This window comes from Ranitomeya variabilis, chromosome 1 (genome assembly GCF_051348905.1).
Source record: "Ranitomeya variabilis isolate aRanVar5 chromosome 1, aRanVar5.hap1, whole genome shotgun sequence".
NCBI classification, from domain to species: domain Eukaryota; kingdom Metazoa; phylum Chordata; class Amphibia; order Anura; family Dendrobatidae; genus Ranitomeya; species Ranitomeya variabilis.
The window spans coordinates 402,787,900-402,800,455 of record NC_135232.1 but is presented as its reverse complement, the minus strand read 5'-3'; the positions used below and the strand labels follow the sequence as shown (position 1 = coordinate 402,800,455).

General features: G+C 46.0%; 1 protein-coding gene across 2 annotated transcripts; it reads right to left on the bottom strand.

The window, feature by feature from the left end:
* Positions 1 to 354: 354 nt before the first annotated feature.
* On the bottom strand, positions 355 to 12,322 carry LOC143762148 (nuclear pore complex protein Nup160-like). Of its 2 annotated transcripts, XM_077249167.1 has the most exons (6): positions 12,110 to 12,322; positions 11,548 to 11,643; positions 11,369 to 11,463; positions 755 to 958; positions 547 to 674; positions 355 to 469 (listed from the first exon to the last, which is right to left on the bottom strand). In XM_077249167.1, the coding sequence occupies exons 1-4, from the start codon at positions 12,224 to 12,226 to the stop codon at positions 925 to 927; spliced, it is 342 nt and encodes a 113-aa protein (XP_077105282.1). In that variant the 5' UTR covers positions 12,227 to 12,322; the 3' UTR covers positions 355 to 469; positions 547 to 674; positions 755 to 924. The 2 variants fall into 2 exon arrangements, with proteins under 2 accessions (XP_077105282.1, XP_077105281.1); XM_077249166.1 differs by lacking the exon at positions 755 to 958.
* Positions 12,323 to 12,556: the final 234 nt, after the last annotated feature.

Genomic DNA, 12,556 nt, shown 5'->3' with positions numbered 1-12,556 from the left:
TGATGTCTGCAAGTACTTATGTACACGTTGCATTAATGGTGAACATATGGCTATTATCAGGTCCTTGTCTTCCTCCAATTCCATCTTTGCACAGACAGACCCACATGACTTATTATATGTGTCAATAAATATCTTCAGGCTAGAGATCATTTCCTGTCCATCTGGTGGTCCATACTTTCTTTGAAAAATACTATAATATCTGTGGTAACACCATTGGATATCTGGGCATTTGGACCTATCTGAAAGTACCAGAAAAGCCTGTTCTCCAAACTGCTCTTGCAAATCAAATTTATAACTTTGTAGAGCTGAAGATGGTGAATGTCCCTTAGCAAAAAGGATTCTAAACACCTCTTTAACTTCTGTACTTGGTCGCCTGAAGCGTAGAGCATCAGCTGCAAATATAGCATGGTTATGGTCATGATTGATGGAGATGACACATGGATGTGTGGAGAGCAGCTTATCCTTAGTCCTGTAATGCAACACAAATGTTAATGCAATCTAATGATAATAGGTTTCGTTTTTCAGGCGAAAACTGATTATACTTGCCTTTTCATAGCCATATTTCTCACTGTGATTGACAACGTTGCTCCACAATTTTTGTGTTTTTTATGACATTGTTTTGTTGTTGAACTTTGGAGGTTTGATCTTGTATTGTTGTGGCAGCGGAATTCCTTCTGTAAAAGACAAATACATTTCCATTATCTCAAGAATTATAAAAAATTATTACATGTTCAGTATAATTAATGAAACAAACCCTAAAAACAACTTTATCTGTGTTTTCTTTGAAAGTCTTTGATACTCGTAGATCACTATGTGATGACTGCTGAAATCTCTGCAGCCATTCTTCAGCTTCTTCTTTGGCAAAAATCTTTGTTCTAACCTTTGCATGGAACCAGCCTTCATTCTCACCTTCCTTGAAGGATTCTACATGATAATCATAGCCGCTTGGTAGAATATCCTGCAAGGTGGTATTGCAGAAGGGATAAAAAAGGTTAAGTTCTGCAACGGGTATCATATGACCAAGTGACGGCGGCCTGATAGTTACTTGCTGCGGTGTTCATCTCCCTCCTATGTTGCATACGAGAACTAATCTATACTAACTATATACAGTATTTCTCAAAACTGAGTACACCCCTCACATCTTTATAAATGTTATATCTTTTCCTGGGACAACACAGAAGATAACACACTTTGATATAATGTAAAGTAGTCAGTATTCAGCTTCTATAAGGGGGACTTTTGACATTCAATCATCGCTTTTATGATCGCTGCTCAGAGCGATGACTGAATGTGTAAACGGGCAGACGACTCGGCAGCAGGAGCTGATTTTGATTTCAATATGCTGTAAAATTGTCGCTAGTTGCACCGATTTTTAAACATGTAAAGTCCACGCAGCTACTCGTGAGCAGTGTGTGGGGGTAGGTCATATCCTGGGAGCAGCAGCTGCTGCTGCTCGCATAGGGGAGAAAAAGGCCGCCGCCTGAGTCTTGTACCTGCTCCAAGTCCGCTCTGCCTGCACCTGGAATAGCTCCAGAGCAGAGCCCACGATGCGCCCGGCATCCACCGGTACTGGGAGCTTCACACGGCGGAGAAAGAAGCCTGCGTCTTTGAGAGGGCATGGCCTAGCCTATGGTGTAAAAACTCCGGCTACCCAGCTCCCACCAATGGGAGAGGGGTGGCCACACCCTCGACACTCCCATAGATTGTGCAGCAGCACGAGCTGCACAGTCTTGAGCTGGCCGCCATGAGATTTTAGCTACAATTTTTTTTTTCCCCAAGGCTAACAGCAAAAAGTGCACATCAAACGTTGTTGTCCAATTTGTCCTGAGTACAATGATACCCCATATGTGTGATAAAACTACTGTATGTGCGCATGGCAGAGCTCGGAAGGGAAGTAGTTTTGGAATGCAGACTTTGGCGGAATGGTCTGCGGGCGTCATGTCGCGTTTGGAGAGTCCATGATGTGCCTAAACAGTGGAAACCCCCCACAAGTGACCCCATTTTGTAAACTGGACCCCCTAAGGAACTTATCTAGATGTGCCCCCTCTCTTGAACTAATCTACGTGTTCCTGTAAAGTAAATTAGTGCATTGAGGTGTGGTACAATTTAAAGCAATACTTCATACACAGGCCAGGTTTTACGGGTCAGGTGTCGCATTGATAAATAGTGTCCTTGCATATTCCCCTTTTGTAACACACTTGGCACCTTTTTTTGCGACTTACCATTTTTTTAAAGTTTGTGTGACCTCCTCTGGGAAATGCTGGCCTGGTACGATACGAGGACCTTCAGTTTCGGAAGTACTGTGGCCAGCTCCTTCCGGAGTGCCAAAAATCGGGCCTTAACCACTATGTCCTTGAACTGAAGGTAGAACGTATCGGTGTGGCATGAACATCGTGACAGCAGGAAAGCGTTGAGCATTGCCATTTGTACGATATGCACGGCCAGGTTTTTGTGCCACACCTTTCTCAAAGCACTGTACGGTTGGAGGAGTTAATCAGAGAGATCAACACCCCCCCATGTTTTTATGGTACCCCAGTACACAGTCCGGTCTGCAGACCTGTGTAGAGGTACCTGTCAGGACTCTGAACATTTTGATTACTTTTTGTGCATTACTGCCCTTTTCCAAGATGGCGTCTTTGGTCTCATGTGCACTGTGTCTTCCTGCTATATAACTCCACCCCAGCCTTCAGTCTGTGCTAGAGTATTCTGCCTTGCATCCACCTCCTGACCCTGGCAACTACCTGGCTATACACCTGCTCCTGTGAACCTGTGTGGTGATCCTGCTACTCAGCTCTGAGTTTCTGCTGCATACATCGGTTTCCAGTAATCCTCCTTCATCTGCTGCTCGTGTTTACTTCCATCTGCATTTGCTGGACATGTAAGCTGTTGCTGCTCTGCTTAAACCTGAGACTATTACCCAGACCTCCCTGGTTGAGCTAAGATATTATTTGAACTGCCTTATAAGTATATCTATCTGTGTTTGGACTACCAAGGACTTATTCGTGTCAAGTATCCTCAAGAATAACTGTGCTTCATAGACTTTATGCGTGATTGCATTTTCCTCTGAAGTTTCCTATAGACTGTTAAGCTGCGTTTAATATTTACACCAAGTGTTGTGGACTTGAGTTTCTCTCCACATAGGTTTTAATCACCGTGTGATAATATAGACTTTACCACTTATAAAACTGTGTCCTGTAGTTGTCTTGTTCCACGCAAAGAGTATCCTGAGTTATCCCTTATAATCTTTACAGTACCTCGTACAGTGCTGAGGGCGCTGCCATCACTGTGTATGGTGGTCAAGAGAAGGACATCCCTCCTGTCCTTGTACTTGACCACCACAGCAGGCGGTCGCTACATTGGGCTCTGCCATCACCCCTTCTGAGCATCTGCCCAAGTAGCGTTTTCGCGAGGCCTCTATGATTTTTCCGGAAAGATTTTTGCGTTACCTCGCGCAGAGAGGGATTTGTAAAGTGGGACACTGGTATAAAAGATAACAGTGTAGAGGTGATAACCTTTATCCAGCAGTGGGTGCACCAAATCACACACAATTTTCACACTCACTCCCAGGACAGGAGGACACTCAGGGGGTTCAATCCTGGTGTCCTTTACTTCATAAACTCTAAAGCCGTGGGTGTACCCTGAGGTACTCTCACACAGTTTGTAGAGTTTGATTCCGTACCTGGCCCTCTTGCTCATCCACGCAGATGTCCCTTTGGGGCACATACACTTCAGCAAACTTTTAGTTGAAGTGTTCGATGACCGGCAGAACTTTGAACAGATAGTCAAAGTTGGGGTCATCTCGTGGGGACACTGTGCATTAGCAGTATAATGCAGGAATTTGTGGATGGCCTCAAAACGCATCCGGGCCATGACCATTCGGAACACTGGAGCGTTATATAAAATATCAACACTCCTATATTGCCGAAATTTCTGCCTTCTTGAGGATCCCCATGTGGAGGACCAGGTCCTAAAACATTATCATTTTAACTGCGTCTACAGGAGACCAGTTAGAATATGATGAACTGGGGTTTTGGTCCAAAACTTGACGAGCGAATTAGTTTGCTCCACCATGAGGTTAACAAAATCCTCAGAGAAAAATACTTTAAAAAAGTCAATTTCTGTGAGGCCGGTGGTGTCAAACTTGATTCCTGATTCTGCCACAAAATCAGGGATCAGTGGATCATTATTTTTATGGGGGGGGTCAAGGTCAACACAGGGTCAGCAATGTGGTGCGCTAGTTACTCATCTGGAATGGTGGGCGCTGCCTTATCTTCTGTCCTGGGTCGTCTGCGTGGCGGTTCCGCAGGACCCGAGGAGGAAGATGAGGAGGAGGAAGAGGACGAAGAATCGGAAAAGTAAAGAAATGTGGGATCCTCTCCCTCACTATCAGTGTCGGAGGCAAGGAAAGCATATGCCTCCTCTAATGAATAGCGCTGTTGAGGCGAACAGGACATTTTTTTGTGTGAATATGGTGCTTGGGTGTACTTTATTTGTAACGATGTGTATGTGTGGTGGGGATAGTAATGGGTGAAAAATATTATGAAAAGATAAAAGAAAAAAAAACACTTCAAACTTTTTCAGCTGATGGATGTGCGCACGGGGGTGGCGCAAGGGGGTTTGAAAAAGAAAAATGGAAAACAGCTGGCACGAGCTCTAATAAATGAACTGCATCACTTATTAAAGTTTGGTGGCTCTGGGATGTGCGTACGGAGTTGGCGCAAAGGGGGCTGAGGAAAAAAAAGCAAGCACGAGTGTTGATCCGTGAACTGTGGCACCAATCAACGCTCGGAGGCTGCTAAAAGTGCGCACGGAGGCGGCGCCAAGGGGGGTGGAGGGGGGTAGAGGGGGAAGGGGGGGATGAAGAAAGCTTGAACCCTGCCCAACACTTGTAGTTGGAGAGTACTCAATCCTAGACATGTCTTTGTGGTATTTTCCTGATGAAGAGGTCAGCTAGACCTTGAAACGTGTTGAATAAACCACCAGAGTTTTCATTACATTCGATTCTGAATTATTGTGGCAGAAAGGACTTAATCCACGAATCATCCTGTACAACGTCTCTGAGAAGGTTGCGTGGGTGGCCCATGGATCTGCAGCAGCCGATACGCACATGCTTTTGCTTTACACCATCAGGTGAGCAGCTCCCTGTTAAAAAAACGCACTTAATCTGAGGATAAGACCCTATATGCGCTTTTTGTCTCCCTAATCTACAAATCGTATAAATGTAATTCTACCACCTGAATGAAGTACAATATGTGACAAAAACAATGTCAGAATTACTTGAATGTGCAAATTCTTTACGGAGTTACTGTATGTTTAAAGGGAACCTGTCACCTGAATTTGGCGGGACCAGTTTTGAGTCATATGGGCAGGGTTTTTGCCTTGCGCAGGCGTCTACACCGGAGGACAGAGAATGAACTTCAATCCAATATTGCGGCCAGCATGCAGCCAGCGGGTAAGGAAAGGGTGAATCAAACACCCGAAAACCCCGCCCATATGACCCAAAACTGGTCCCGCCAAATTCAGGTGACAGGTTCCCTTTCAGCAACACACACCAGATTTCCAAAATTTGCCTTGGTCATTAAAGGATTACTTTGTAAGATAGGGGTTAACTAACAGATTTGTGTGGGTCTTCCCATTAACACCCACAACGATCGTCAGCACGGGGGCTCTGGCCCAAGTATTGGCAGCGTGAGCAGCAAGCACTGGGCATGTGCGGCAAGTGATCCATTCAATCCTATGAAAGCGACAAAAATAGATGGCCACGGCTCCCATAGGAATCAATGTTGCACTTGCCGCACATACGCACAGTGCAATGCCATTCAGGCTGCCAGTACTTGCGCTTGTTCAGAGACCACGTGCTGGTGATTGGCGAGGGTGTGAGCGGCCACACCCGCACAGATCTGCTAGTTAGCCCCTATTTGAAGGATAGGGGCTAACTTCTTTTCTCCGGAGTACTCCTTTAAAGCCAAAAAAGGCCTACTCACTAAGGGGTTAAATGCAAATGGGATACATGGGACAATAACGATACTATGAAAGCGCCCTTCATGTGAGGTCTGTACTTCAATATTCTACCCATATAACAATATAACGTACTAATAGACTACATACCGTATATACAGTAATGCTACAGACCTACCAATATACAGGAACTACCTACCTATATATAGTAATACAAGAACTACCTTACAGTGCTACTATATTAACCTTTAACTGCTGCTGCTGGACGCCATTACTGGCTGCTGGCTCCATCTCTATAATAATAAAAAGAAATAAATCTTTCAGTCACATGGCTTCTTGTTTTTCTTGTTTGATAAGAGCGTAACAAAACACGGAGCTACAGTCGCTACAGTACATAGCGCAGGTGCAACACACCCAGTGTATACAGAAGAACCCCAGTATATAGCGCAGGATGGGGATGCTGACATATCACAGGCGCATGAGTCCGTACTGACTGAGCGCACTCCTGAATGCGAGTGTTCCACCATGTAAGGCCGGCGTCACACACAACGTATATATATATATATATATATATATATATATAGACTCAAAAAAGAGGCAGCACTCCATACTCATGGTGAAACATGTGGCAGGTTTAATCGACCCACATAGCCGGGCGACGTTTCAGCTCAAACTGAGCCTTTTTCAAGCAGTGAGTAACCATACCTGTGGCTTATTTATATGTGCTTCAACAAGTGTTACATTAAAATCCATTATACTATGCATTTCATAAACAATAAAAGGATTTACACATTACTGATCCAATATAAGTGTGAAGTGCCTATACAAAGTGCTTAGTGCTTATGTGCAATGACATTTAGAGTATCTGCTACTCATCAGGCAGTCCAGCTTACAGATCCACTATTTTTGTCATAATTGGCTCCTTTTTATTAGGTAATTTGGTATTTAATACTGTAGTTTTATTACACTCACCTATGGCCGTTGGTGGGCTCATGGAGGACGCTATATTAGGAAGTCGGCGTTCCCTGTTTCACACTGCGCATGTCTGGGTTACATCATCAAGCCAGGAAGTCTCATGGCCCAATCACATGCAACGTGTGGCAATTTGCACACGGCGCATGCGCAGTAGCGTCTACTGACGCCATATTGGTAGTGGCTAACAATTTAATTTGCAGCGCTGTAACTAGTTACTGGCGCTTTCATAACCATGCACAGTTCAAGTGAGGAAGCGCTGTGCGTGTCCAACGGCACTGCGTGTGTGCACCAGCGCTAAAGAAAGCCATAATAATATTAATTATAAAACTTATTGATATCTACATCTGCTATGTATCTGCTAGCAGATGTAGATATCAATAAGTTTTATAATTAATATTATTATGGCTTTCTTTAGCGCTGGTGCACACACGCAGTGCCGTTGGACACGCACAGCGCTTCCTCACTTGAACTGTGCATGGTTATGAAAGCGCCAGTATCTAGTTACAGCGCTGCAAATTAAATTGTTAGCCACTACCAATATGGCGTCAGTAGACGCTACTGCGCATGCGCCGTGTGCAAATTGCCACACGTTGCATGTGATTGGGCCATGAGACTTCCTGGCTTGATGATGTAACCCAGACATGCGCAGTGTGAAACAGGGAACGCCGACTTCCTAATATAGCGTCCTCCATGAGCCCACCAACGGCCATAGGTGAGTGTAATAAAACTACAGTATTAAATACCAAATTACCTAATAAAAAGGAGCCAATTATGACAAAAATAGTGGATCTGTAAGCTGGACTGCCTGATGAGTAGCAGATACTCTAAATGTCATTGCACATAAGCACTAAGCACTTTGTATAGGCACTTCACACTTATATTGGATCAGTAATGTGTAAATCCTTTTATTGTTTATGAAATGCATAGTATAATGGATTTTAATGTAACACTTGTTGAAGCACATATAAATAGGCCACAGGTATGGTTACTCACTGCTTGAAAAAGGCTAAGTTTGAGCTGAAACGTCGCCCGGCTATGTGGGTCGATTAAACCTGCCACATGTTTCACCATGAGTATGGAGTGCTGCCTCTTTTTTGAGTCTCTGTGAATCTGCAGTAATCGTTGGACTGGTTACCTGAGGCTTTGCACCCGAAGATAAGTACCTATGTAGTGCTGTTCCTTTTTTTCTTATTATATATATATATATATATATATATATATATATATATATATATAAAAAATAGGTCCGTTTTTTACGGCCGAAATACGCTGAAAAGTTCCTGAACAGTGATCCGTCTTCATTGCGAGGATGCGATTTTTTTCTCCAAAAATTATCCGTGTGTGACCCGTATGGCGTGATTTTCTCACTGGATTGCAAAATGGACATAGAATGGATCCATGGCCTCAAATATTCTTGAACACATATATATATATCTACTATATAATTGCCTAAGGGCACTTCCGTCTTTCTGTCCTTCTGTCCCGGTTATTCGTTCGTTGATTGGTCTCGGCAGCTGCCTGTCATGGCTGCCGCAACCAATCAGCGACACGCACAGTCCGGAAAAAAATGGCCGCTCCTTACTCCCTGCACTCACTGCCCGGCGCCCGCATACTCCCCTCCGCTCACACAGGGTTAATGGCAGCGGTAACGGACCGAGTTATGCCGCGGGTAACACACTCCGTTACCGCCGCTATTAACCCTGTGTGACCAAGATTTACTATTGACGCAGCCTATGCAGCGTCAACAGTAAAAGGATCTAATTAAAAAAAAAATAAAAAATCATCATATACTCACCTTCCGCTGCCTTTCCCGCTCCTCGCCACCCTCCGGTCACCGCTCTGTGCAAGCGGCAGATTCCGGTACCACTTAGCGCATGGCAGAAGGACCTGCCATGACGTCACGGTCATGTGACCGCGGCGTCATCACAGGCCCTGTGCGCCTGCGCGAACAGGACCTGCCATGACGTCACGGTCATGTGACCGCGGCGTCATCACAGGCCCTGTGCGCCTGCGCGAACAGGACCTGCCATGACGTCACGGTCATGTGACCGCGGCGTCAGCACACCCAGGGACCGCAAGCTGCAGCCTGTACCGCGCACAGGCGACAGAACTACAAGTATGGTGAGTATGTTAGAACTACAAGGGGACTTCGGATCGGAAGGTGAGTATGTTTATTTTTTTAATTTTTAACCTGTCATTTACGTGGCTGGGCAATATACTATGTCACTGGGCCACGTCACTGGGCAATATACTACGTCACTGGGCAATATACTAAGTGGCTCTGTGCTGTATACTATGTCACTGGGCACTATACTACGTAACTGGGCAATATACGTCACTGGGCACTATACTACGTAACTGGGCAATATACTATGTCGCTGGGCAATATACTACTTGGCTGGGCAATATACTACGTCGCTGGGCAATATACTACGTAACTGGGCAATATACTACGTGGCTCTGGACAATATACTACGTCACTGGGCAATATACTACGTGAGCATACACACTAGCATAATAGAATACCCGATGCGTTAGAATCGGGCCACCATCTAGTATATATATATATATATATATATATATATATATATAAATTCAGCGCTAGATAGCTTAAAAGCCGGTAATTCAATTGTTGGCTTTTGCTATCTCCTTATCAAACCCGACAGGATATGACACAAGGTTACATACAGTAACCCATTTCATGTCCCTTGTTTTTTTACATATTCCTCTCTAATAATGTTAGAAGTATCTGTGTGCAAAATTTGGGAGCTCGAGGTGTTAAAATAAATGGTTAAATCACGTAAAAAACTGGCATGGGCTCCAGCGAAATTTTCTCCGCCGTCAGACGGCCAGAGCTTACTGCGCCTGCGCAGCACAGTAGTACACAGCGCAGGTGCCGGTTTTGAAATGTAAACAGCGCTGAGGGGGCGGCGCCGAAAGCCCATGAAGATTGGAGTGACGGCAGAGTAGCGGTTCAAGCTGGGGAGTGAGGACCCGCCTCCCTGGCTAGAGACCGGTGTTGTGGCTAAGTATCAAAATGCTTTATTTTTGGTATACTTGAATCTAAAACTAGAAGAGCCACCTTGTTAGAATGCAGCATTACTGCTGCATAAGGTGGCTCTTTTAGTTTATAACGGCTGGAGGGGGGTGACAGTGGCCCTTTAATAGCCTAGAGAGGGTCCATGGTTGTAGGACCCCCCTGGCTACAAACATCTGCCCCCAGCCACCCCAGAAAAGGCACATTTGGAAGATGCGCCTATTCTGGCACTTGGCCTCTCTCTTCCCACTCCCGTATAGCGGTGGGATATGGGGGATACAGGGTTAATGTCACCTTGCAAATGTAAGGTGACATTAAGCCAGGTTAATAATGGAGAGGCGTCAATTATGACACCTATTCATTATTAATCCAATAGTAGTAAAGGGTTGATAATACACACACACATTATCAATAAAGTATTTTAATCAAATAAATTCACACATGGGGTTTTAAAATCTTAAAAATTAAAAGCAAAGTACTGCAGTCTCTGGGCCTCTCTGACCTTTCCAGGCACCTGCTCACTGCTGTAACAGACCGCCCCAGGGTGAGTATAATAAAACTTGTTTTTGTTCTATTTCAGGTTAGGCCGGGGGCTTATCTGCAGCATTATAGCATACTGTATATAAGCCCTGAAAGGCGGTGTCCGCAGCTTACAGGGACAAACCGACGTGACAGGTTCACTTTAACGAGTGGGGTCACTGTGAGATTTCTGCCCATTCCTATTTCCTGCGCTGCCTTTAATACATTCCCAACCATTGAGTTGCATGTATGTTACAGGCCAGAAGCCGGTGTACGGAGCGGCTCATGATCAGGGCCTGTCACTAAAAAGATATGCTTCCATCCTCCATTTGGCCATGTATGGAGCATACGCTGGGGTCTAAGGCTCAGGCACAACGTACACACCTCTGCCCCACAGCACGAGCTGTCAGCCCTGCACCCCACAGCACGAGCTGTCAGCCCTGCAACCCACACCACGAGCTGTCAGCCCTGCACCCCACTCCATGAGCTGTCAGCCCTGCACCCCACACCAGGAGCTGTCAGCATTGTTCCCCACAGCACGAGCTGTCAGCCCTGCACTCCACGAGCTGTCAGCCCTGCACCCCACACCACGAGCTGTCAGCCCTGCAACCCACTCCATGAGCTGTCAGCCCTGCAACCCACTCCATGAGCTGTCAGCCCTGCACCCCACTCCATGAGCTGTCAGCCCTGCACCCCACGAGCTGTCAGCATTGTTCCCCACAGCACGAGCTGTCAGCCCTGCACTCCACGAGCTGTCAGCCCTGCACCCCACACCACGAGCTGTCAGCCCTGCAACCCACTCCATGAGCTGTCAGCCCTGCATTCCACGAGCTGTCGGCCCTGCACCCCACACCACAAGTAATCGGACTTCCGTCTCACCTGCTGTGATCGGGAATATGCGCAACAGCGTTGTACGACTGGCGGTTGTGTCCGAAATCCAGGTGATGCTTGAAGATACGAGTCCTCAAAGTTGCCTACAATCAGGAGACATCTGGTCACTCACCCAAAAATATCATAGATACATAGAGAAGGAGACGAGAGCTTGTACATGGCATTACCTGACTTTTCAGGTCATCCACAGTCTCCGAAATAGCCAATGTTGCTAATTGAATCAGCAGCTCTGGCAAATCCACACGTTCCAGGAGATGCAGCACCTGGGAATACAGGCAAAAACTTACAACAGGCAGAATACAGATCCGCTGGGAATAAACAACAGATTACTACAGGCAGGATAGGGATCCGCTGGGAATAAACAACAGATTACTACAGGCAGGATAGGGATCCGCTGGGAATAAACAACAGATTACTACAGGCAGGATAGGGATCCGCTGGGAATAAACGCAACAATTCACTACAGGCAGAATTACGGATCCGCTGGGAATAAACAACAGATTACTACAGGCAGGATAGGGATCCGCTGGGAATAAACGCAACAATTCACTACAGGCAGAATTACGGATCCGCTGGGAATAAACAACAGATTACTACAGGCAGGATAGGGATCCGCTGGGAATAAACGCAACAATTCACTACAGGCAGAATTACGGATCCGCTGGGAATAAACAACAGATTACTACAGGCAGGATAGGGATCCGCGATCCTGAATGCGCGCTTCCTTACATTCGAAATGCGTGCCGAAAGGCATAAATGCGCGCTCCTGAATGCGCGCCGGCAGAAATGCGGGAATTGCGCGTCGCCAGAAATGCGCGCTCCTGAATGTGGCTGTGCTCCTTCCATATTGCAAGCCTGTCTCAGGAGCAGAGCGCGCTCCTAAATGCGCCGCCTTCATGCAGCCTGATGAACCAATCAGCGCTGCAGCTCACGAAGACTGCCACTCCCCTGACACGCCCACAACACAATCAACCTGCGAAGTCAAAACTCGCTGCCCGGATAGCGTGGGGTCACTGACCCGGAGTCATTTCTGCGCTTTGTTTTGCACAGTTTGTTTTCTCTTGCACCTTTGTGTTCTTTTCCATTTGTTACCTTAGCAATTGCGATTTTTCAAAAACTCACAATTTGCTGCAACTGTGCTCCATTCCTTCCTGGGGAAAATGGTATGTGTGCCGT